Genomic DNA, 24,648 nt, shown 5'->3' with positions numbered 1-24,648 from the left:
TTTGATATGGAATATAAAGACTTTGGGTCGTGTATAAACATAATGTTTATATTGTATCAATTTCAATATAAAGCATATTACAATAACTCTACATGTTTACGCTCAAGTATAAGGTCTTGAATGTGAGTTATACACTGTAAAAGTTAGACTAAGCTTCCTGAGGGTAGGAAACTTGTTAACCGCTATATACAAGATGTCTAGAAGAATATGCAATACAGAGTAGGCACTTGATAAATATTGAATATTTAATTAATATTAAATTGAAATATTAATTGAATCTCATTCAATAAGCAATCTGGTCTTAACTAAGATTTAAAACAGGGCCAGGAAAAAATTAACTAACTCAATAATTAAACAGAGCCAGAGAGAGCCAAACTGCAAGTAACCTCAATGTATCCCAAAACAAGCTTTAAGAATCCCGGAGGGCAAAAATATCCTGATCTCCCTGGCTCTCCTCACTCCCACATGATAAAGTTGACAGTGTCTGTCATCCAACCAAAACTTATCAGGCAGGAAAATATGATCAGTGTTGAAAGAAACCAATGAGAAGTGACTAAAACTGACATATATGCTAGACTGAGCAAACAAGGACATTGTAACTGTATAGTTATAGCTGTATTCTATCACATCAAAAACATAGAGGTATGATTAATATGTTAATAAGAATGTATTGGGTTTATAAGATATGTTTTACTTCATATTTTATAAGCCCTCCCAGAATATTGATGTTTATTCACTATCTTGATCAGAGAGTGGAGAGCAGTTAGCAGTTTCACTAGGCATTCCTCACAATGATACCTCTTACCGCCCCCTGGCCAAGAACTCGAGGTTTTTCTCTTTTGTGTAAGTTCAGGTTCTCTAAGCATTTTTTCTCTTTTTAATAAAAGCTTCTGTTCTCTTTGTAGTTGAATTTGTACTTGAGTTTCTTTTGTCTTGTCATTAAATTCACGGACCTTTCCTTTTACAAACACAAGTAGGTTAAAATACCGTTCCTAGGTTTTAGACTCCTCACCCACCCCAACCTATTTTTCATTTTGGAAAGTTTCTATTGCTGTCTTTTAAAGTTCACTGATTTTTTTCTTATACAACATCTAATCTGCTATTAATCCCATCAAAGTATGTTTTATCTCAGAAGTTGTAGTTTTTATCTCTAGCAACTTGGATTGGGCCTATCTTTTTATAGCTTTCATATCTCTAATATGGCTTAATTTTTAAACAGTTTTTAAAGTAATATGTACATTCAACGTGGAGCTTGAACTCACAACCCCAACTGAGCCAGGCAGGTGCCCCAACATGGTTTACTTTTAACCTAATATTTAAAGTGAGTTTCTAGCGGTGCCTGTATGGCTCAGTCAGTTAAGCATCTGCCTTCTGCTCAGGTCCTGATCCTACGGTCCTGGGACTGAGGCCCGCATTGGGCTCCTTGCTCAGTGGGGAGCCTACTTTTCCCCCTCCCTCTTCCTCTTGTCTGCTGCTCCCCCTGCTTGTGCTGTCAAATAAAATCTTTAAAAAATAGTTTCTCGTAGGCAGCATGTAGTTGGACCTATTTTATCTAATTGATGATCTCTTTTTACTGAGGTATTTAGATCATTCATAATTAAAGTGGTGTTATTTATCCCAGCTGGTTTTGCTCCCCTTTTTGTCATTTTCTACCTCCTTTTGGAGTAACTTTTTTTTTTTTTTTTTAATTTCAGGGGCGGTGGGGAGAGTGAGACAAACTCCCAACTGAGTGGGGAGCCCAACACAGGGCTTGATCCCAGGATCCTGAAAACATGACTTGAGCTGAAATCGAGAGTCAGAGGCTCAACTGACTGAACCACCCAGGTGGCCCTGGAGCAACTATGTTTTATGATTATCTCCATCGTTGGCTTTTTAGGTGTAACTTTATCATTTAAGTGGTTCCTTTAGAGTTTATAGCATGCATCATTCATTTATCGGTGTATCTTCAAATTATTATACCTTCTCATGTATAGTACCAGAATCTTATATACCAATTTTCTATAGCCAAATCAGCTTCTTTGAAGAAATTATCTTCTGGATGCTCGCAGGATTTATTTTTAGTGGACGGGTAAACTGGCTTTACATGATAATTACATATTAACATCCCTAACTCCATATACTTTTGGAATCTTTACAAAATATAAAGAATTTTCTGGCATTTAAACTTCAGTGCAGGCCACCTTTTTTAGTCCAGTTTCAGTCAACCAACCAAGCAAACTGTAGAGCCATTCTAACTGAGCTCGAACATTAAAGCCAGAAGTAATTCATGGACAGCCCATATTGTTAAATTTTTTTTTAATTATTTATTTATTTATTTGATAGAGATCACAAGTAGGCAGAGGGGCAGGCAGAGAGGAAGGGAAGCAGGCTCCCCGCCGAGCAGACAGCCCCATGTGGGGCCTGATCCCAGGACCCTGAGATCATGACCCGAGCCAAAGGCAGAGGCTCCAACCCACTGAGCCACCCAGGCGCCCCCAAGATTCTTTTTATATAATAAATATATATAAATAAATTTATATTATATATATATATATATATATTCATTCTTTTTACCAAAAGAATGCAAATTTTTTAAGCGATGTAATTCACCGCAGTACTAGACTGCTTTGGCTGTCATAAAAAATACTAGAGTGGGTGTTTGAAACAAAAGAAATTCATTTTCTCACAGTTCCAGAGGCTAGAAGTCCACAATCAAGTTTCCAGCGGATTTGATTTCTGGTCAGTACTCTTCCTGGCTTGCAGACATCTGGCTGCCTTCTCACCATGTCCTCGCAAGGCATTTCTGCAGTTTGTCTGCACAAAGAAAGAACTCTCTGGTGTCTCTTCCAATAAGGACACTGAACTCACGGGGATCAGAGCCCCACACTTAGGATCTCATTTAACTTTAATTACTTCCTCCAAAGTCCCACCTCCAAATATAGCGGGGTGTTAGGGTGTTCTACATGTGAATCTGAGGAGACACAAACATTCAGTCCATAATATTCCACCCCACCCCCCCAATTCTTGACCTTTTTGCATACAAAATACATTCCATTCCAACAACCCTCAAAGTCTTAACTCATTCCAGCATCAACTCTAAAGTCTACACAGTCCAAGTCTCATCTAAGTCATATATGGTTGAGACTTCAGGTGCAATTTACCCTGAGGCAAAATTTCTCTCTAGCTGTGAACATGTAAAATTAGAGAAGTTACTCATTTAGAAAATACAATGGTAGGACAGGTGTAGCACAGACGCTCCCGTTCCAAGAGAGAAATTAGGAGGAAGAAAGGGGTAGGGGTCCCTCAAAAACTCAAAACCTAGTAAAGCAAATTCCATTAGATCTTAAGACTTAAGAATAATCATCTTTGGTTACTTATCTTCGGTTATGTCAGGCTGCCAGGCATTGTAGGTCACGTTGTAGGTGGGAATCCTAACACTCTTGAAACTTGACATTCAAACCTGCAATTTTACATTCTGCAGAATGTAAAGCTCCACCAAGGGTATTTTTGCCTGCATTTACAATTTTTGTAACCCTAGCATGCGGAACAGCGTTTGCCACATAGTAGGCATCTTATAAACATCCGGATGAATGAATAAGCCCTTTAATTAGAAGGCGCTCTCAGCCTGGTTGTGTAGCTGTGGGGACGGAGTTCCGCACTGGAACCTCATCAGTTTAATTAGTTGGGCTGCGATATTGAAGAGAACCACTTCCTTTACTCGGAGGGGTTTTATTATTATTTTTTTTAAGATTTAAAAATTTAAGTGCAATCTACCCCCCCCCAGTCACCCCAAGATCAAGAGTCACACGCTCTACGACTGAGCCAGCCGGGGACCCCTCAGAGCTTTTGATTCAAGGTACTTTTCATCGTTAGAGAAAAGCCGCATCTTTGACTCCCGCCACCCTGGGAGAGCCCGGCTTCTCTATGAGCTCTGCCGCCTGTTGACCCCCATCAACCCTGTGCCCTGTTTTCACCCACACGAATCATACCAAGAGCCTTCTAACCCCGTCTGCCCACTCTGACCAATGCCTTTTCCCGCGGTTCTCTGAAACCTAGCCCGGCCGCAAATGCCGCTTTCTCCACAAAGCCCCCTCCAGCCAGCATTCCCAGGATACTAACCCGTTCCCCTCCAACTGTCGCTCTGGCTCGGCTCGAACTCCCTCCCCTGTGCACTTCTACGCGGGCCGCGCGCACTTAGCTTCTCCCGGTCCTTTAACTGAAAGCGCCTTAAAGCCCGCGACCATCTCGGCGGGTCCTGAGGAGAGACGTGGGCAGGCCTGAGTTTCTCAGGAGCTAAGCTGTATATGCACCGCCCCCGGTGAATGTTACAAAAATTCGGCGCCCAAAGGCTAAAAGTGGTCTGGAAATAAAGCGTTTTCAATAGCTTCTCACCGTCTAGAGCCTTTCCGAGAATGGGGCAAAGCGAAACACGGCCGCCTCCGGGAACTCTGGCGAAACCGCCGCTCTCTGCAAACAGCCTGGAGTCGGCGCTGCAGTATGACGTCACGGAGGCCGAGCCTAGGGCCAGATTCAGGATCTCGGGAACAGCGCGCGTTGGCCCTCGTCGGCCGCCATCTCGGTGCTTCTGAGGGTCTGTCAGTCGCTGAGGTGGGCCTCGGGGGCGGTAGGCACGGAGGGAAAGTGTTTGGAGAAGTGCTACGGTGGTCTGTGTCCAGCGGTGAAGATCGAGGTTATCGCCAGGTCAGTCTCGGTTCTGGGAGTGTTTCGGGGCCAGGGAGAGCGCGTTGGGTTTGGGATTTTGTTTTGTTTTTTTGTTTTGTTTGTTTTTGTTCCGGAGCGCGTGGGGGTAGGTGTTGGGGGAAACGAGTGGGAATTCTCGCTAGCGGGTTGTGTTGGAGGATCACTTGGGCGATCCCTGGGGAGGGGGAGCTTGTGAGGTTCTGTGCTGGGACGAGAACTTGGGGTGTCTGGTGGGGGGAAGCGGGGGTCGTGTCCGTGTTGGGGACGGAGTTTGGGGAGTTCCGTTGTTGATGCTGAGCACATCCTTGCTTTTAAAAAGTGGGTTTCTGGCCTCTTGCGCCCATGTTTACTGAATATTCTTGCAGAAAATGTGTTTTCATTTTTATATCCGACCGATGTAATGATTCCTAAGTAGTGCTCAAACTCCTAAATAGTCCGGCAAGTAACTCTTGTTAAATTTTAGTGTATTTCAGTTTTAATGGTAGGAGGAGTTGTGTAGGTACTGGTATATTTTATACATTTTGATTCTGATATCCCGTCAGCTATTTCCATATTACTAACGCTTTGGAAGTTTTCGGTTTTGTTTTGTTTTGTTTTTATCTATTGCAGTTGTCTTCTATCGCGTAGATGCTTTTATTTTTGAGTAAAACTGATGTGGGTATAGGTCCAACACTTTCAGGAACATGTGATGGATTTCCTTTAACACAAATGTTTTGTTTCCTTGACCAGCTGTGGTGGTGGTTTTCCACATGTGTTTTAGACATACATGTTTATGTTTATTCCTAGATAGTTTATACTGTTATAAGCATAAATCTTGGGGTTTTTTTCCCATATGACCCCACCCCTCTTTTTTTTTTGTTTCATCTAGTTTTATATAATGCACAAAAGCAAAAATTTGAAAGATGTACTTATTTTGTCCCCTCAGTCTACTATTAATGTTACTGCCACTAGCTTATACATTGATTCCTTAATATTTTCTAGTTGAGTATTTTTGTTCTCTGCAAATAATTTTGGCCAGGTGGCAAGTGTATGAACTATGGAATAAGAAGAATCTGCTTCTGCCTCTGACTTGGGTAGGTTAATATCTGAGTCAGTTATTTTATTTGTGAAAAAAGCTATCATACTTAATAGAGTTGTTATGAAGATCAAACTAGCAAATGTTCTTTAAGTACAAAGTGTAATGCCTGGCACCTAGTATAGTCTGAATAAATGGTAACTATGATTTATCAAGTTTTTGTTTCTCTTTCTCAAAGATTTCCCCCCCCAGCTTTATTGAGATGTAATTGACATACAACATTCTGGAAGTTTAAGGTGTACAGTGTGTTGATGTAATACACTTGTATATTGCAAAATAATTACTACCATAGGTTAGGTAAAACTTGCATCATGTCACATAGTTACCATTTCTTTTATATGGTGAAAACATTTAAAATCCACTCTTTTAGCTTTCAGTTATATAAAACAATCTTTATAGTAATCACCATGCTGTACAATGCAGCCCCTCAAATAACTTTAAAATTACTTAAATTTATATTTTTTTCTCTCTCTTTATTTAATATTTGATTTATAGATTACTAGATTTCCTGGTGTCTTATATTCCTGGAAGAAACCATACTTGTCCATAGTGATTTGTTTTTTTAATATGTGGTGGGGTTCCATTTGCTGATATTTTATTTAATATTTTTGCATCCAGAAATAAAAAGCTGTCTTGAATTTCTTCAGAATAATCAGTGGTGAAGGGAGCTGAGTGGTGGTGTAGATAATACAAAATTATTACTTTTTTTGATTTATATTTTTAAATTTTATTTATTTGACAGAGAGAGAGACAGCGAGAACGGGAACACCAGCAGAGGGAGTGGGTGAGGGAGAAGTAGGTTTCCTACTTATCTGGGAGCCCAATACAGAACTGGATCCCAGAACCCTAGGTTCATGACGTGAGCCAAAGGCAGGCACTTAACCAGCTGAGCCACCCAGGCGCTCCGATAATACAAAATTAGATTTGATGCTCTGGTTTCTCTTCAGATCGTATAAATCTTTCGCCTTTTACAAAATTAGATTTGAGTTGATAATTATTGAAGGCACATAATGGATATGAGGTGTTTGATTATACTTTCCTTCCTTCCTTCCTGAAAGTGCACACTTGGGCAGGGGCAGAGGGACAGAGAATCTCAAGCAGGCTCCACACCCAGCAAGGAGCCTGATGCAGGGCTCAATCCAAAGACCCTGATCCTGAGACCCTGACCCTGAGACTATGACCTGAGGCAAAATCAGGAGTTGGATGCTTAACTGTCTGAGCCACCCAGGTGCCCCTCCTCTTTCTTTGTACATAGGGTTTTATTATACTGTTTCTTCTTCTTCGGCTTGAACTTTTTCATAATAAAATTAAAAATTTTTTTATTCTACATTTATAAGTGGAACTGATCTGTACTTTTCTTTAAGAGTATTTTTCATGTATAACACTTAAAATGGAAAAATAGGATATTGTAGCACCCTAGGAGCCCCATTTCATCATAATCTTCTCCCTTCTCTCCAGAGGTAATTATTATCCTAAAAAGTTAAGTTAAATTTGCCTGGCTGTTAACTTTATACAAATGGAGGGGTGCCTGGGTGGCTTCAGTCGGTTAATCGTCCAGCTCTTGCTTTCATGATCTTGGTCCTGGGATTGAGCCCATCATCTTTGGGCTCCCTGGACAGTGGGGAGCCTGCTTCTACCTCTGCATCTGCTGCTCCCCCTGCTTGTGCTCACTCTCTCTCTCTCAAATAAATAAAATCTTAAAAAAAAAAAAAACTTGACACAAATGGAATCATAGGGTATATGTCCTTTGGTGTCTGGCTTCTTTTGCTCACTATTTTGTTGTGAAATTCATCTAAGTTGTTGGATATAGCAGTAGTTCATTTTTTCTCATTGCTGTATGGTATTCTTTGGTGTGATTGTGATTATATCCCAATTTATTTATGCATTCCACTACCTAGTATGGTCTGAATAAATGGTAGCTATGATTAGACGTTTGGTTGTTACTGGCTTGTATCTATTATAAACAATGCTGATAGAAACATTTTTGTGCATGCATTTTGATGCATGAAAGTTCTGTTGGGTATATACTTAGTAGAATTCCTGAAGTGTAGGGTATACTAGATACAACGAGAAATAACAAAGGCCCAGTCATAATGGGAGTTTCTTAGCGTATCTCACTCAGTAACAGAGAATAAGGAGACAAAAAGCTAGAAGGCTGTAGTTTAACTGTGGTGGGCAAAGTTTCTGTAGAGAGCAATGAGAGAGAAAATGTTTTAGGCTCTGCAGGCCAGATAACCCTGCACCTGCTCAACTCCACCATTGTAAGATGAAAGTAGCCTAGAGAATATGTAAACAAATGAGTATGGCTGTGTTACAGGAAAATGTTATTTACAAAAAAGGTCACCAGCCCACTATACTGCCAACCCCTGAACAATTAGAATAACGTGATTAATAAACGTGACCAGTGTAAAACACTCCCCCACAATGAGTTTTCTCAAGTGCACATAAAACAGTTATAAAACTTTAGCATATGGTAAGCCATAAAGCCAGTCTAAACAAATTTCAAAGGATTGAAATCATATAGAATACTCTCTCTGAATACAGTGGAATTAAATTTATAAAGCAATACCAAAATGATAACTAGAAAGTCTCCCATTTTTTGGTAAGCATACCATACATGTCTATATAATCCATGATTCAAAAAAAATTATAGTGGAAATGTTTTGAACTGCATTTTATCATCTACATGTCAACTTTTGTTGAATTCAACTAAAGCAATCAGTGGAGGGAATTTAGACACATATTAGAAATGCATATATTAGAGGGGCACCTGGGTGGCTCAGGCATTTACACACACACACGCGCACACACACACACAGTAATTTTATTCAGCCAGAAGAAAAAGGGAAACCTTGCCATTTGCAACATGGGTGGACCTTGAGTGCATTATGCTACATGAAATAAATCAGAGAAAGACAAATTCTGTATGATCTCACTTATATATAGGGAATCTTTTTTTTTTTTTTTTATATAGGGAATCTTAAAAAAATGGAACAAAATGAAAAAAACAAGTTCATAGGTAAAGTGAATAGATTGGTGGTTGCTAGTGCTGCGGGGGTGGTGCAATGGGTGAAAGGGATCAAAAGATGTAAACTTCCAGTTATAGAATAAATAAGTCATAGGGATGTAATGTACAGAGTGGTGACTATAATTAATAATACCATATTGTATATTTGAAATTTTATAACTATATGGTGACAAATGTTAACTAGACATGTCACGGTGAACATTTCATAATGTATACGGATACTGAATTGTTACATTGTACACCTGAAACTAATATTTGCCAGTTATACCAAAAATAATAATACCAACAGATAGTAATTATATATAGAAAGGAAAAGAGAGAATCTCAAGCAGACTCCCAGCTGAGTGCAGAGGCCAACTTGGGGCTCAATCTCACAATCCTGAGATCATGACCTGAGCCAAAATCAAGAGTCAGATTCCCAACTGACTGAGCCACCCAGGTGCCCCTAAAACCCAGCTGCTCAGAAGTACAAGTGGCAACATGGGAATTGTGACTGGTATCTGAAATGTGGTCTTGGGAAACTGAGCCTTAAGCTGTGGGATCTGCATGAATTCCTGGTAGTTAGCGTCGAAACTGAGTTGAATTTTAGTATATGGGCTGCCGAAGCGAGCACTGAGTTGAATTTTAGGACACCCAGTTGGTGTCCAGGGAGTTGGGAGAATTGGCCGGTGTGGGGACGAACTCCCACACATTTGAAGTCAATAGTGTTGGGAGAAAAAGCTTGCTGATAAAACAAGAACAAAATAAAATCCTGTAAACCTCTTGTAAAAGGGAGCGCCTGGGTGGCTCAGTGGGTTGGGGCTCTGCCTTCAGCTCAGGTCATGATCTCAGGGTCCTGGGATCGAGCCCTGCATTGGGCTCTCTGCTCAGTGGGGAGCCTGCTTCTCCCTCTCTCTCTGTCTACTTGTGATCTCTGTCTGTCAAATAAATAAAATCTTAAAAAAAAAAAACTCTTGTTGGGGCGCCTGGGTGGCTCAGTGGGTTAAAGCCTCTGCCTTCGGCTCAGGGCATGATCTCAGGGTCCTGGGATCGAGCCCCGCATCGGGATCTCTGCTCAGCGGGGATCCTGCTTCCTCCTCTCTCTCTCTGCCTGCTTCTCTGCCTACTTGTGATCTCTGTCAAATAAATAAAAAAAAAATAAAAAAAAAAATCTTTAAAAAAAAAAAAACTCTTGTAAAAGGATACATCAGGTATAAAACCATTTGCATAAACTTCTTAAATGCACACAGAAATAGAATATATATTGTTACTTTACTCACCAGTTTATTATAAGAGATACAAATGAACAGCCAGATGAAGAGGTACATAGGGTGAGGTCCAGAAGGGTCCTGAGCACAGGAACTTCTGTCTGTATGGAGTTGGGGGGCCCCACCCTCTTGGCACCTCAAAGTGTTCAACTGAAGCTCTCCAAACTAATTTAGGAGATTTTGTTGATTATATAGGCATGATTATATAGCCGACTGCTGATTAAAACTCAGTCTCCAGCTCCTATCCACTTTGCAGAGTTCCAGGGGGTGAGGCTGAAAGTTCTAACCCTCTCATCATGCTTGCTCTTTTGGGGGACCACTCCCTATCCTGAAGATGTCTGTGGACCCCCAGCCGCCAATAATCTCATTGGCATATCAAAGCTACTCTTGTCACTCCAGAGATTCCAAGCATTTTAGGAGCTGTGTGCCAGAAACCTGGGACAAACGCCAAATACCTGTTTCCCATTGTACCATAATGAGTCCAAGGAAGTAGCCACTCCATTCCTAGGCTATTATAGGTTTGTAACAAAAGGAATACTGAATTTTATGAGCTACTTTTTCAATATTGCTTTAGGCTTTTCTAACTTATTTATTTTGTTGGCTACTGTTGGCTGCCATCCTGACATCCATGCCCCTTTTGTTAAGAAAAATCCCTATTTTATTTAGACAGCCCTCCATCTAGGAACTTGACCTTAACCTCAGTTCACTATAAAATGCAGATTAGTCCTACCAATCAGGGTATTTCCATTGCCATTTTTTGTTTCATTGCTATGTTGCAGGCACGGACATTTGATGCAGCTCTGATCTGTTAAGTATGAGGGAAAGTCTGCCAAGCAGCTTCTGGGAACTGGTTGAGTCCTTGATCACCAATCCTGGAGATCTCAGGTATAAATTCATTCATGTCTAACCCCCTCTTCTACCCCCCTCCTGCCCCTGTGGAGTTCTGCATTTGAGTTGTATATCATTCTTTTTAGGCTGGCACTGCAGGGAGACTAGACGGAAGGGCCAAGATGGGGCAAAGCATTGTCCGGATTAGACATGGGGGTGGTAGGTATCCTTGTTCACTGTGTTCAGCAGTTGGTCAGAGAATGGGTCAGAGATGAGCTCTCTGGGTATGGAGGATTCAGGAGAGCAAGAGAGTCTTTGAGAATAATTTGCTGCTTTCCAAGGTGAAGCAAGATTCAGATTGACTTCATGGTGTTGGTGTCCTCAGAGTATGAGTTTCTAGCATGGCTCCAGGGCTTGGCCCTTGGGGAGACTGATCTCTGACGTGCTGCTGCTGAGGCAGGGATGGCTCTGCCTTTGCATTCCGGCTTGTGTGGAAGTTGCTGGCTGGGTGTGCATAGAAAATACAAGAACTGGTTCCAGGGGTTCTGTTTTTGCAGCTATGACCATATGGCCACACCATAATATCATGTGCTAGGGAGTAAAGTTCTTTTTTTTCTTTTTTAAGATTTTGTTTATTTGAGAGAGAGAGAACACAGCGGAGGGAGGAGCAGAGAGAGAGAAGCAGACTCTCCCCTGAGCAGGGAGCCCGACGATGCTGGGCTCCATCCCAGAACACTGAGATGACCTGAGCTGTAATTGAGAGTCAGACACTTAACTGACTGAGCCACCCAGGTGCCCCAGGGAGTAAAATGATTAAAGTGCACAAGAAAGAAAAAAAAAAAAAAATTTTTTTTTTTTTTTTTTTTTTTTTTTTTTTGAGGCTGTTGGAAAAAGAATATGTCATAATGGAGAGAGGCAGGTGGGCATTCAGATTCCCACATTGCTACTTAGGGAGGATGTTAACATGGCCAACACACTTCACCTGATCAAGCCTCAGCTTACTTATGTTTAAAATGGAGATCATGGTTACGTTATAGAGTAGTATTTAGGATTAAATAAGATGATGCTCATGATTTTTTTTTTTTAAAGATTTTATTTATTTATTTGACAGACAGATCACAAGTAGGCAGAGAGGCAGGCAGAGAGAGAGGAGGGAAGCAGGCTCCCCGCTGAGCAGAGAGCCTGATGCGGGACTCGATCCCACGACCCTGAGATCATGACCTGAGCCGAAGGCAGCGGCTTAACCCACTGAGCCACCCAGGCGCCCCGATGCTCATGATTTTTATACTACCTTGGTCTTCAAATGGGATAATTGCTCCAGTGCAATAAACAGAAATTTTAGGAATGTGTGGGCACAGGTGGTTTTGAGGCAGTTTCCGAGCCACCGCTTGTACCCATTATCTTTCCTAAAATTGATCTGTGTGAGAACTTGGCAACAGACAAGATCATCAGCTGGGTTTTTTTCCCGTGTCTTTCACATCCATTCTAGTCCAACTTTGCCCCCCCAAAAGGGGCGGGCATTCCTCTCACCCATCCCATGTCTTCCTATGGAGCATGGCCCCATGATCTGAAAGCTTTCCTGGTGTTAAAAGAGACAGAGGAGGGGCACCTCGGTGGCTCAGTGGGTTAAGCCTCTGCCTTTGGCTCAGGTCATGATCTGAGGGTCCTGAGATATAGACCCGCATCAGGCTCTCTGCTCAGCGGGGGGCCTGCTTCCCCCTCTCTCTCTGCTTGGCTCTCTGCCTACTTGTGATCTCTCTCTCTCTGAAATAAATAAATAAAATCTTTGAAAAAGAGGACATGTTGGAGCCTTTTGTTAGAGTAAGTCTACATGGCAAGAGAAAGCTGGGGTCCCAGGTGTATATCTTCTTACAGTTGAATTTGCTCTTGAATCCACAGATTCTAGTCTACAGGAATAAGATATTTTCAGTATTGAAAGAAGGTGGAGGTCCCAGTCTTGGGAGATCATCATTTCTGGCAGCAGCCTGACCTGAGATATCTGACCATAACTTCCAGGCAGGCCCAGAGCAGACAGAAGACAGTATACCCTGCAGTTGGCTAGTCCTTTCTTCAGAAAAGGAGAACATGACCAAGGACCGGGTAAGGCTTACTTTGCCTATTTTTGTCCTATGTTTCCTAGTGGATTTGTGGAAGCTTCTAAAACAGTCTGGGGCACCTGGATGGCTCAGTCTGTTAAGTGTCTGCCTTTGGCTTGGGTCATGATTCCAGTCCTGGGATCCAGCCCTGCGTCGAGCTCCTTCCCCAGTGGGGACCCTGCTTCTCCCTCTGCCTGTTGCTTCCCTTGCTTGTACTCTCTCTCTGTGGAACAAGTAAATAAAATCTTTTAAAAAATGTTAAATAAAACACAGTCTGATAAAATGAGACAGTGTATGTTGATAAAAATCAGGATCTGTCAGAAAATAAGTTTAGGCTATAATCTTAAAATCTGGGCAAGTTAGGAAGCAAGATATATGGGTCACAGGATTCATACAAAGCCCTTAAGGATGGAACTGAGGTAAAAGTGTAAGATCTTGTGGGCTTCCTTACCTTTGAATTTGTGTCTCATTTTTGGCAGCTGTGATAACAAGAAAAACATGAAAAGTTACATGATGTGTAGTGACCTTGAGGAGAAAACAAAGCAGTTCTTCAGGGAAAATAATTTCATTGCCCTTAGTGCAATGAAAGATTGCACTTGATTGGACAACATTCTTCAAAAGCAGTGCACCTGGACAGTAGAACCTTCTGGCAGTCCACACTTTACCCATGAATAAAGCCTAAGTTATTTAATAGAATGAATGGGCTGCTTGACCTTTGAGTGATCCTCCATTAAGAAGAATTCTGCCATTTGGATGCCTGGGTGGCTCAGTGAGTTAAGCCTCTGCCTTCAGCTCAGGTGATCTCAGGGTCCTGGGATCGAGGCCTGCATCGGGCTCTCTGCTCAGTGGGGAGCCAGCTTCCCCCCACTTCTCTCTCTGCCTGCCTCTCTGCCTAGTTGTGATCTCTCTCTCGCGCTCTTGCTCTCTCTCTCTGTCAAATAAATAAATAAAATCTTAAAAAAAAAAAAAAAGAATTCTGTCATTTGGCAGAAGACAGCTGAAAGTTCCACTCTTTGATAACAGCTCAGAGTACAGATAGTGGCAATGCTTCTTTATACATTCTTATAGATTCTTAATACATTCTTAACCACAGGTTTAGAGAATGAAGGCAGAGTCAATTATTCCTGGTCTGGCATTTGTATTTTTAATTACTTAACATGATGCGTGGCTACATTTGCATGTAAAAGATTCAAACATAAAGAAGTATTTACACCAAAAGAGAATATCCGCTTTCTCCTCTTCCTGCTCAACCCCGAACCCAAGAGGTAACAGATGTTAATAGTTTGGGTCTCCAGTCAATCTCTTTGTATAATTGACATGTGATAGTATGTATATATATATATATATATATGTATATATATATATATATATATATAGGGGACTTGACTGTTTTTCATTTAAGAGAGTGCCTTGAAAATCATTGGCATCAATAGGTTTACATCTACCATATTGTTTTTTTTTTAAGATTTTATTTTTACGTAATCTCTATACATAACATGGGCCTTGAACTTGTAATTGCAAGATCAAGAGTCGCATGCTCCACCAACTGGGCCAGCCAGGCACCCCTTACCAAATTGATTTTAATGTTTGTGTAGTAATGTTACAGCATGGAGGTACTGCAGTATATCCTCAACTGCTTTTTTTTTTTTAAGGTTTTCCAATTTATTTTTTAGGGAGAAAGAGCACACGTACAATGCAAGCAGATGGTGGGGAGGGACAGAGATAAAAGGAGAGAGAATCTTGAGCAGGCTCCATGCCCAGTGTGGAGCTGAACACAGGGCTGTGTCTCACAACCCGGAGATCATGACCTAAGCTGAAATCAAGAGTCGGACATTTAACCAACTGAGTCGCCCAGGCACCCTCCCATCAGTTTTTGATGGACATGTAGCTATGGATAGTTTTTCCATGTTATAAATAATGAACAGTCTTCCTCCACATTGATTTGTCTCTGCAAATATTTTTTTTCAAATATTACTGTAGTACTCTTTTAGGCTAAGAAGAATTAATTAATAGAATTCTGTGGTGGTGGTGTCTGAAGGTTTGTGTCCCCACAAAATCCATATGTTGGGATCTTAACCCAAAGATGATGTGTAAGCAAAGGTGGGGCCTTTGCACCAGGGAGTGGGCCCTCACCAGAATGCGACCATGCTGGCTCCTTGATCTGGGACTTCCCAGCTTCCACAACTGTGAGAAACAAATTTCTGTTCTTATAAGCTACACGGTCTCTGGTATTTTGTTACAGGAACCCAAATGAACTAAGACACAAGGTCCTGCGGTATGTGAAATACTCACAGGCATAACTTATCATGGGAAAATGACTAGAATGTGTTCCTGTCCCTCTTTCCTGCGCCGTCTGTCCCACCTTAGATGGTGTTGGCATTTGTTGTTACAGGTACCGTTATCATTCGAGGATGTGGCTGTGGGCTTCTCCTGGGAGGAGTGGCAGTTACTGGCTCCGTCTCAGAAGGACCTATACCGGGACGTGATGTTGGAGAACTATAGGAACCTGGTGTCAGTGGGTGAGGACAACATCACAGTCCATTGCCTTCTCTTCCTCATTTGATAAAATCGGTAGTGTCTCTGAAATATCTCCTGGTTTGGGCCAACACACTGTAGGGAATAGACTTATTTTCCTTTTTGGCGCTAGAGCGTATATGCTCTCCCTTCCCCAGAAGAAGAATTTTGCTTTACTGAAGTATAACTGATATACAGACTTTCTCCAGTTTTCACAGATTCCCCAAGCTTCAATACGTGGTGCCACGTTTTTAATGAGTTCCCATTTACAGGTTATCAAGCCAGCAAACCAGATTCACTCTTCCAGTCGTTGCAAGGAGAACCACCATGGACGGTAGAGGGAGCAGCTCGAAGTCAAAGCTGTCCAGGTGAGTGAGTGAAAACCAAGAAAATGGGGAGAAAGGACAATAAAACTCCAGTTGGCCAGTGAAAGGTCAACACTTTGGAAGTGTGTGGAGAACTTTTCTTATACCAGTTGGTGACACAGAAATCTGAGCAACTCCCTGTATCTTATTTATTGGGCTGTTCTTTGCCTGCTATTAAAGGATGAGGTCTTCCTTTTTTTCCTCATTTGTAGATCTCATTACAGTTTTGGCTCTTGTAGGATCCAGATTTCGTACCTGGTTCCCTCCTGCCCAGCTTGTGCAGGTCTTCTCCCTTTCCTTTTCTGCAGCGTTCCTGCCTCCTGTTCCTCACCAACTTGCTCCCTCATAGGTGGTTTGCATTTGGCACAGTTCTCATCTTCTGCCCATCCCCACCTCTTTCGAAAGGGCTAAAATCCCTCCCTGACAACCCGCCTCACCTGAGCTCATCTAAAAACTACGCGTACCTTGTCTCTTAGGGCACCTTGTTTACTTAATCAGCCTCTGCTTCCCCAACTTCCAGGCTCTGGGTTTTTGTGTTTTTTTTTTTTTTAAATGTTTTGCTTGATTCTCACATTAAAAGTTTCATTCAGGGGTGCCTGGGTGGCTCAGTGGGTTAAAACCTCTGCTTTTGGCTCAGGTCATGATCCCAAGGTCCTGGGATCGAGCCCCGCATTGGGTTCTCTGCTCAGTGGAGAGCCTGCTTCCTCTTCTCTCTGCCTGCCTCTCTGCCTACTTGTGATCTCTGTCTGTCAAATAAATAAAATCTTTAAAAAAAAAAAAGTTTCATTCATTCTCAAGGCCTAAGCTCTCTGTTCTTTGCTGGAAAGCCCCAAATTACCCTCTTCTACTAACATCTAATCTGCAGTGTAACCCCCTGTATGTTGCCAGCCACCAGCACAGCTGCCCTTTGATGTCCTTCCTGTATGCAAAACAGAGTCCTCCTACTGCCATCGAGTGTATTCGAGTATATTTGAAGAGTTAAGCTCTCTGTACTCTGACAGTTATTCCCAGGTTGACATCTCCCCTTCTGTAGTCTGATCGGACTTCTAATTCTGTATTTTGCCGACACCCAGGATAATGATCCTGGGAAGTCCTCTTTCCTTCAGCTTTAGTGTTGGAGCCGGAGATCATTTTTCCTCCTGGTGAATCCTCTTACTCCTAGTTCATTTTACTTAGGTTCTGCTGTGCTGCTGTACACTTGAGGTGCTTGGTCACTGTGAGTTGCCTTGAGTTTTCTGTATTATTTCTGACAGTCTCTACTATGTTTATTAGATTTTATTGTTTTGAAAAGTCTTTTGGGGACGCCTGGGTGGCTCAGTTGGTTGGACAACTGCCTTCGGCCCAGTCATGATCCCGGAGTCCCAGGATTGAGTCCCGCATCGGGCTCCCAGCTCCACGGGGAGTCTGCTTCTCTCTCTGCCCTTCTCCTCACTCATGTTCTCTCTCACTGTCTCTCTCTCAAATAAATAAATAAAATTAAAAAAAAAAAAAAAAAGAAAAGTCTTTTGAAAACTGCACACTCTCCATTCCCACCTCGGAGGAGGCTGTGATCATTTAGTTTTGCACTGCACCAGTTGTTGCACAACATTGGCTGTTTTCACTTGTCCAGTTAGTCCCTTTTAATGGTATGGCTGCATTCCTCGGTGGGCAGGGGGCGTTAAAACAGTGGAATGTGATAAGAAAACAGGATGAATGAGAACTGGTTAAAACAACAAGAGGTCTACATATATCTAGAGGCTGAGAAGTAGAGTGAGAAGTTTTGGGGCTGTGGTAGGAGGAAGGTCAGAAAATGTCCCAGAAACAAGTGACAACCTTATTCCAAAGAGGAGGAAGTGATACATTTTATTGAATACCACAGGTCATATAATGTCCATTGAGCTGAGGACTGTGTCTGCACCACACTGACTCAGTCATGATCACACATTTTATTGTATTGTTTTACTGGTGGGTATGAGGCTGCTTTTTCCATATAGAGAAAAGGTCTCTGTCTTCCTCTTCCTTCCTGTGTGTAGACTACACAATCATTCACTGACACCATTACTTGCATCTGTTCCTCATGTTTTGAACGTAGGTCTTGTTTTGTTTTGTTCTTAAATTTTGTTTTTAAATCAGGGATGTGCGTAAACTACATGGGAACTTTTTCAAACCACTGGCTTTGTCTCTTGAGATTTGGTTTCTAATCTAGTAGATATACGGAGTGCCCTGAGCATATGAGGTTGGAAATATGCTTGCTAGACCAGCTATGCTTGGATCCCTGTCTTGGAGAACGGCCACCCTACTGCACTGTGAAAGTTGGATCTAGTGAAGGACAGAAATACCTTCCGAGTTTCAAAGTCCAAGTTGCAAAGGGTCGACATAGGTGCCTAAAATTCTAAAATTTTTAGCATTTGATTGTGAGGCATAGATAGGCACTGTTTTTGCAAAATTAGAGAAAATTGAGCTTTGGTAAAATGCTACAGAAAGAAAAAAGTACTTTTTGGAAGAATTATAAAATAAGTTCTGTAAAGGGGTGCCTGGGTGGCTCAGAGGGTTGGGCCTCTGCCTTCGGCTCGGGTCATGATTCCGGGGTCCTGGGATCGAGCTCTCTGCTCAGCCAGAGGCCTGCTTCCCTACCTCTCTCTCTCTGCCTGCCTCTCTGCCTACTTGTGATCTCTGTCAAATAAATAAATAAATAAATCTTAAAAAAAAAAAAGTTCTGTAAGAAAGATAGCTGCATTTCAAATCAAAATGATGAATCAGTAAAAAGATTTTGGAGATGGAAATGGGGAAGGCAATGTGGGAGATTTTTAATAGATTGAAAGGAAATGGGTGATTCCTGTGGATTTTATATTAATAATTGGCTTAGAAAGTGTGAATTTGGGGCACCTGGGTGGCTCAGTCATTAAGCAGCTGCCTTTGGTTCAGGTCATGGTCCTGGGGTCCTGGGATCGAGCCCCACATTGGGCTTCCTGCTCAGCGGGAAGTCTGCTTCTCCTTCTCCCACTCCCCCTGATTCTGTTCCCTCTTGCTCTGTGTCTTTCTCTGTCAAATAAATAAATAAATAATCTTTAAAAAAAAAAAAAGTGTGAATTTGGTTCTGTTTTAACTTTGTAAAGCTATTTTATAGATAGTCTTGCTTGATAGCTTGCTCGAGTCTTGCTTGGTAACTGGGTAGTAGCATTGAAACATAGAATGTTACAGCTTAGAGTTCTAGGAAAAATGGTAGATAAGGCAGGTTGATGTTTTGTTCCTGGATGGGGAATGCATCTCTTAATTGGTGGATGACAGAGATGATGTAGGAACAGATTGAGAAAGAATGTGGCATTAGTTGAAAAAAGAAAATTTGGGGATGAGTATGTCAAGTAGATTATAATGGCAAATATAGATGTGGTTTATATGGATATAAATGACCTATATCTGCGCTGTCCATTGTGTTGGCCACTGGCCACATATGGCTATATAAATTTAATTAACATTAAGTAAAATTACAAATTCAGTTTCGCTGCCACTCTGGTCAGCCACATTCAAATTCTCAGTGCCACACATGGCTAGTGGGTACCATATTAGAAAACACAGATACAGAACATTCCCAAGATTGTAGAAAATGTTATTGAACAGCATAGTACACAGTTTTAGTATGACTAAACTAAGTGGTCATGTTTCCACCAGTCAGTACAACTGTACTCTTCTCTGGGACAAGGGCAGATGGTCCAAGGACCTTTTTTTTTGCTTTTTAGAGAAAGAATGTGCATGCGCATGAGCAGGATGAGGAGGCAGGGAGGGAGAGAGAATCTTAAGCAGTGTCCACGTTGAGCATGCATCCAGTTGCGGGGCTCGTTCTTACGACCCTGATATTATGACCTGAGCCAAAATCAGGAGTTGGATACCTAACTGACTGAGCTACTCTAGTGCCCTAGAGGACCTATTTTTAAATTCTAGGTGGATATATATGTGTCAATATATTGGACTGAGTGAGGTTGTATCATTTTTACGTAAGCTATTGAAGTATTGAATACAGTATTACTCTTAATAGGTGATTGGTGTTTTATGTAAGTTTAGTTTTGGTGTGCAGGTGGAATGAAAGGGGAAAGGTTTAGTAACAAGGCAGTTGTTGAATATTTTACCTCAGTAGTCTTGGGATGAGATGCTTTAGGTCCTGCATTCTGATTTTCCAATTCTACCCCTTTCTTTTGAAAACCCACATTGTTTATATGTTTGATCAGTATTTGTTTGATGTCTCTGGATTTATTTTCAGATGCCTCTCCCAAAACTCTTAAGACTTGGAATCCATGAAATTCTTTTCCTGGGTCTTCTTTCTCTCGTCATTCTTGCTGTATTATCTCATCTGGTTCTTTGTAGTCCAAATATTTAAGTACTGTTTATGTACTCATGACTTAAAATTATTATCTGAAGGGGCGCCTGGGTGGCTTGGTTGGTTAAGTGTCTGGCTCTGGATCTCAGGGCTGTGAGTTTAAGCCCTGCACTGAGCTCCATGCCCACTTAAAAAAGTGGTATCTGAAGTCTAGAGCTTTCTCCACACTCATAGATCTAACTGGAAACATCATATTTGTTCTTGAATGTGTATATTATCTCAGACCTGATATATCCCTCAAAATGGAGGACTTGATTCTCCACAAATGCCAAACCTCTCTCCCTAATCTTCTTCACCTTATTAAATGCCACCAGCAGCTATCCAGATGTGTAAACCACATACTGAGAAGCTATCCTAGATGATTCCCTTTTCTTCCTCTGCATTCATTCTTATAGTGAGGCTTATCTTTCCTCCTATCACTGTCTTTCCCTTCTCTGTACTGTGTCCTTGTTCTTGTACATTTCTCCATCTCTATGGTGGTCAGACATGCTGAAGCTGCTGTTACCTCTTGCCTGAACTCTGTGGTAGCCTCCTGTGTATTCTCTCAACGTCTTCATCCCTCCGGTTTATTCTTCATACAACAGCCATATTTGGATATATTGAGAAATACCAATTCAAAGTGGGTTGTGTTCCTTCCAAAAAATGTTCAGTAGTTTATGGCCATTGCTCTTAGCATAAAATCTAATTTATAACAAAGTCTTACTACATCATCTATATCTTCTCAATTCTTCCTCCCTTTTCAAACGTAACTATTTCCACTTCACTTAAGCTCAGGATAGTCCAGGCACACCAGCCTCTCTTGTATTTCTTGATCATGCCTGAGTTTTTTTGCCTCTGGGTTTTTGCATTGGCTGTTCCTTCTTGGAACAAGTAGGCAGAGAGGCGGGCAGAGAGAGAGTGGGCGGGAAGCAGGCTCCCTGCTGAGCAGAGAGCCCGATGCGGGACTTGATCCCAGGACCCTAGGATCATGACCTGAGCTGAAGGAGGCGCTTAACCAACTGAGCCATGCAGGCGCCCCTTATTCTGATGTTTAAATATCATATTGTAATATATTCCCAAACACCAGCACATTCAGTATTTGTCGGGTGAATGGATCCATCCCCTTCGTCTTCTTTTGTTTTATTCCAATCATAGTGTGGTTCTGTTTTTACTTTTGTCTCCATTTTTCAAGGTCCTATTTGGAAAGAAGAATCCCAAGTTATATTTATTCATTGTAGGCTATCCATTGTTCTTTTTAAAGTAGCTGTTCTTCCTTTTGCAGTTTTAAAATACCATCTTTTTTCATAGAACATAGGGCACATTTCTCTTAGACAGGGATCTTATAAAGAGCTAGCCCAAGCCATGGCACTTTTTTTTTTTTTTTTTTACATTTTTCCCCCTTAAAATTATCATGGATGTTTTTATTGTTCTTTTTCCTAGAAGAAATATGGGAGATTGACCATATGCACTGGCACCCAGAAAACCAAAACGAGAGTAAAACCTTGGAAAGAGATCAGCAAAGTTATGCACTTGGGAATAATTCCGATTTATGTGAAAGTCTTGTTCCTTTAACACAAAGACACAATAAGTTTGGCTCACATTGTAAAAGTTTGAAACCACATTTGGGTTTTGTTATTCAGAATAGAAGATATGCAGGAGAGGACTCTGATGAGTTTAGTGGATGTGGGAAATCATCAGTCTACATCCAGCAGGATACGACTCTTAGTGGACTTAAATGCCATGGATGGGTGAAACCCAGTGGCACTAGATCACAGTTCAATGAACATCAAAAAACTTATACAGAAGAAAAAGCACATGAATGCAGTAAGTGTGGGAAAGCCTTCTCCAGGAAGACACAGCTCATTAGGCATCAGAGAACTGAAAGAGGAGAGAAGCCGCACGGATGCAATGAATGTGGGAAAACATTCATGAGGAAGATTCAGCTCACTGAACACCAGAGGACTCATACTGGAGAGAAACCCCACGAATGTAATGAATGTGGAAAAGCCTTCTCCAGAAAGTCGCAGCTCATGGTACATCAGAGAACTCATACAGGAGAGAAACCCTATGGGTGCAGTGAATGTGGCAAAGCCTTCAGCCGGAAGTGCCGGCTCAGTAGACATCAGCGATCTCACACTGGAGAGAAACTCTACGGATGCAGTGTGTGTGGGAAAGCCTTCTCCCAGAAGGCATACCTCATTGCACATCAGAGGCTTCACACGGGAGAAAAGCCTTATAAATGCAGTGAATGTGGAAGAAATTTCTTTTTCAAGTCGGACCTGACCAAGCATCAGAGAATTCACACGGGAGAGAAACCTTATGGATGCAATGAGTGTGTAAAAGCCTTCAGGAGCAAGTCAAAGCTCATTCAGCATCAGCGAACTCATACCGGAGAGAGACCGTATGAGTGCAGCGAATGTGACAAAGCCTTTGCCCATGTGTCGGTCCTCATTAAACATAAGAAAACTCACACAAGAGAGAAAGCTATAAATTCACTGAAGGTGGAGAAACCTTCCTTGGGGAGTCCTAGCTCTTTGTACATGAGTGAACTTGCACAGGAGCAAAACAACATGAACACAGTGCCTATGGAAATACCTTCTTTGGGAACTCAGCCCTCGTTAAACCTCCATGAGTTCCTCGGGGGCAGAAATGTAGTGTTTGTGGAACAGACTTTTCTAGGAAGTCAGGCCTCAGTAGGTAATCGGGAGTTTCCACAGGGAATAAGTCTTGCAAATGCAGTGAATGTGACACCTTCTTTGATAAATTATGTCTTATATGTTATAGACATTGTGTAGGAAAGAAAATCGCTGGTTCCAGAATATATCTGATATCAGAAAAGCCTGTAGCAAGAATCCTCGACATATGTCAGAGTTCATTTTGGACACAAATGCTATGGGATGCAGTGGTGGTATAGAGGTATAGAGGTGGTATAGAGGATAAGTCTGTGAGAATTCAGACTTATTAAATTTCTGTGAAATTTCACTGGGCAGCAATGCAGATAATGTGAGAAAACCTTTTCCTGGAGGTGATACCTCCATTGGTATCAAAGAATTCCCACAGGACCAGAACATTAGGAAAGAATGTGATGATGTTTTCAGTGATAAGTTCTACCTCATCCCATCAGAGAAGTGTAGAAACACCTCTAGAGACACCGAATATGGGCAACGTTTTCAGTAAAATGTGGAAGAACTCATAGGAAGGAGAAACCCCTGAACACAATAAAAGATGGAAATTCTAAGCTGGGGATTCTATTGCCAAACTAACGAATGTGTCACAATTTTGAATCTTGGGAATCTGGAAAAGACTTCTCTGATAAATGAAATCCTGTGTTAGGTAGCAAAAACCTGTGAATGTGATGAATATGGAGCTACAACTTTATTAGTCTCTTACGGCTGTTGTAACAAATTACCATGCATTTGGTGGCTTAAAACAACACAGTATTATCTTACAGCTCTGGAGGTCTAGAATCTGAAATGCGTCTTGCTGGACAAGGGGTTGACAGGGCTACATTTCTTTTTGGAGGCTCCAGGGAGAACCGGTTTTTCTTTGTCATTCCAGCTGCTAGAATTTGCCTGAATTTATGGTTTGCAGACCTCTTCCACCTTCCAAGCCAGCAGTGGCTGGTCAACTCTTCCATCACTCTGACACTGACTCTTGCCTCCCTCTCCTACATTTAAGGACCTGGGTGACTACACTGGGCCCACCCAGGCAATCTAGGATAACCTCCCTCTCTTAAAATCAGCTAATTAGCAACTGTAACTCCACCTACTACCTTGATTCCCCTTGCCTTATACTGTGACATACAAGTCCTGGAGGTTAGGATGTAGACATCTTTGGGGGCCATTATTCTGCCTCCTTCAGACCACCCTCTGGCACCCAATTATTTGTGTCCATACCACATGGAAATTACATTCAGTCTCTCTCAGCACCTCCAGAAGTCTCATCCTATTACAGTACCAACTCAAAGTCTAAAATTCCATCTAAATCTTGAGTTTAAACGCGCTAAATCAAGAATTGGTTGAGGGTCTGGATATGATTTGTCCTGAGGCACAATTCCTCTCTATGAGCCTGTGAAGTTCTAGAAACAATTCACATGGCCCTAAAATACCCAATTGCATCTTTTACTTTAAATGCCTTTTGCCACATAATGTAACATACTTACAGGGTCTGGAGATTAGGACATGAACATCTTTGGGAGTCCATTCTGTCCACCACAAAAACATCAGATGTCAGAGTATTCATACTATAGGATATTCCTACCTAGCCATTAAATAAACCTAGAGAAGCGTGTTCACAGAGAAGTAATTATCTTTGATAATTACGGTCCAAATACAGTAACTTTTTTTCTACAATCAGGGACTCTTACACCTGTGTCATTAGATGTGACAGCAAGGAATACTATTAAGATATATAAATAAAACGATCAGTACTGGAAAAGAACTCATAAATGCTCTAAAGGAATGTGAGATTTATGTGCTGTGAATG

General features: G+C 41.6%; 1 protein-coding gene and 1 long non-coding RNA gene across 2 annotated transcripts; one reads left to right on the top strand and one right to left on the bottom strand.

Annotated features, from left to right (window-relative positions):
* Positions 1-2,553: 2,553 nt before the first annotated feature.
* LOC116856160 lies at positions 2,554-4,407 on the bottom strand. The gene is made up of 3 exons (XR_004380483.1): positions 4,372-4,407; positions 4,099-4,234; positions 2,554-2,793 (listed from the first exon to the last, which is right to left on the bottom strand). It is a non-coding gene; the product is annotated as an uncharacterized LOC116856160 (long non-coding RNA).
* A 126-nt stretch (positions 4,408-4,533) lies between these two features.
* On the top strand, positions 4,534-24,591 carry LOC116856136 (zinc finger protein 577-like). Its single transcript, XM_032839413.1, has 8 exons — positions 4,534-4,680; positions 10,810-10,915; positions 11,005-11,077; positions 12,758-12,958; positions 15,347-15,473; positions 15,741-15,836; positions 21,604-22,791; positions 23,722-24,591. The coding sequence occupies exons 4-8, from the start codon at positions 12,944-12,946 to the stop codon at positions 23,838-23,840; spliced, it is 1,545 nt and encodes a 514-aa protein (XP_032695304.1). The 5' UTR covers positions 4,534-4,680; positions 10,810-10,915; positions 11,005-11,077; positions 12,758-12,943; the 3' UTR covers positions 23,841-24,591.
* The last annotated feature ends 57 nt before the right edge of the window (positions 24,592-24,648 follow it).

The sequence above is a fragment of the Lontra canadensis genome, unplaced genomic scaffold (assembly GCF_010015895.1).
Source record: "Lontra canadensis isolate GAN:19392208 unplaced genomic scaffold, GSC_riverotter_1.0 scaffold107, whole genome shotgun sequence".
Classification (NCBI taxonomy): Eukaryota; Metazoa; Chordata; class Mammalia; order Carnivora; family Mustelidae; genus Lontra; species Lontra canadensis.
Note: the sequence above shows the minus strand (reverse complement) of the source record. Positions and strands in the feature narration are given on the sequence as shown.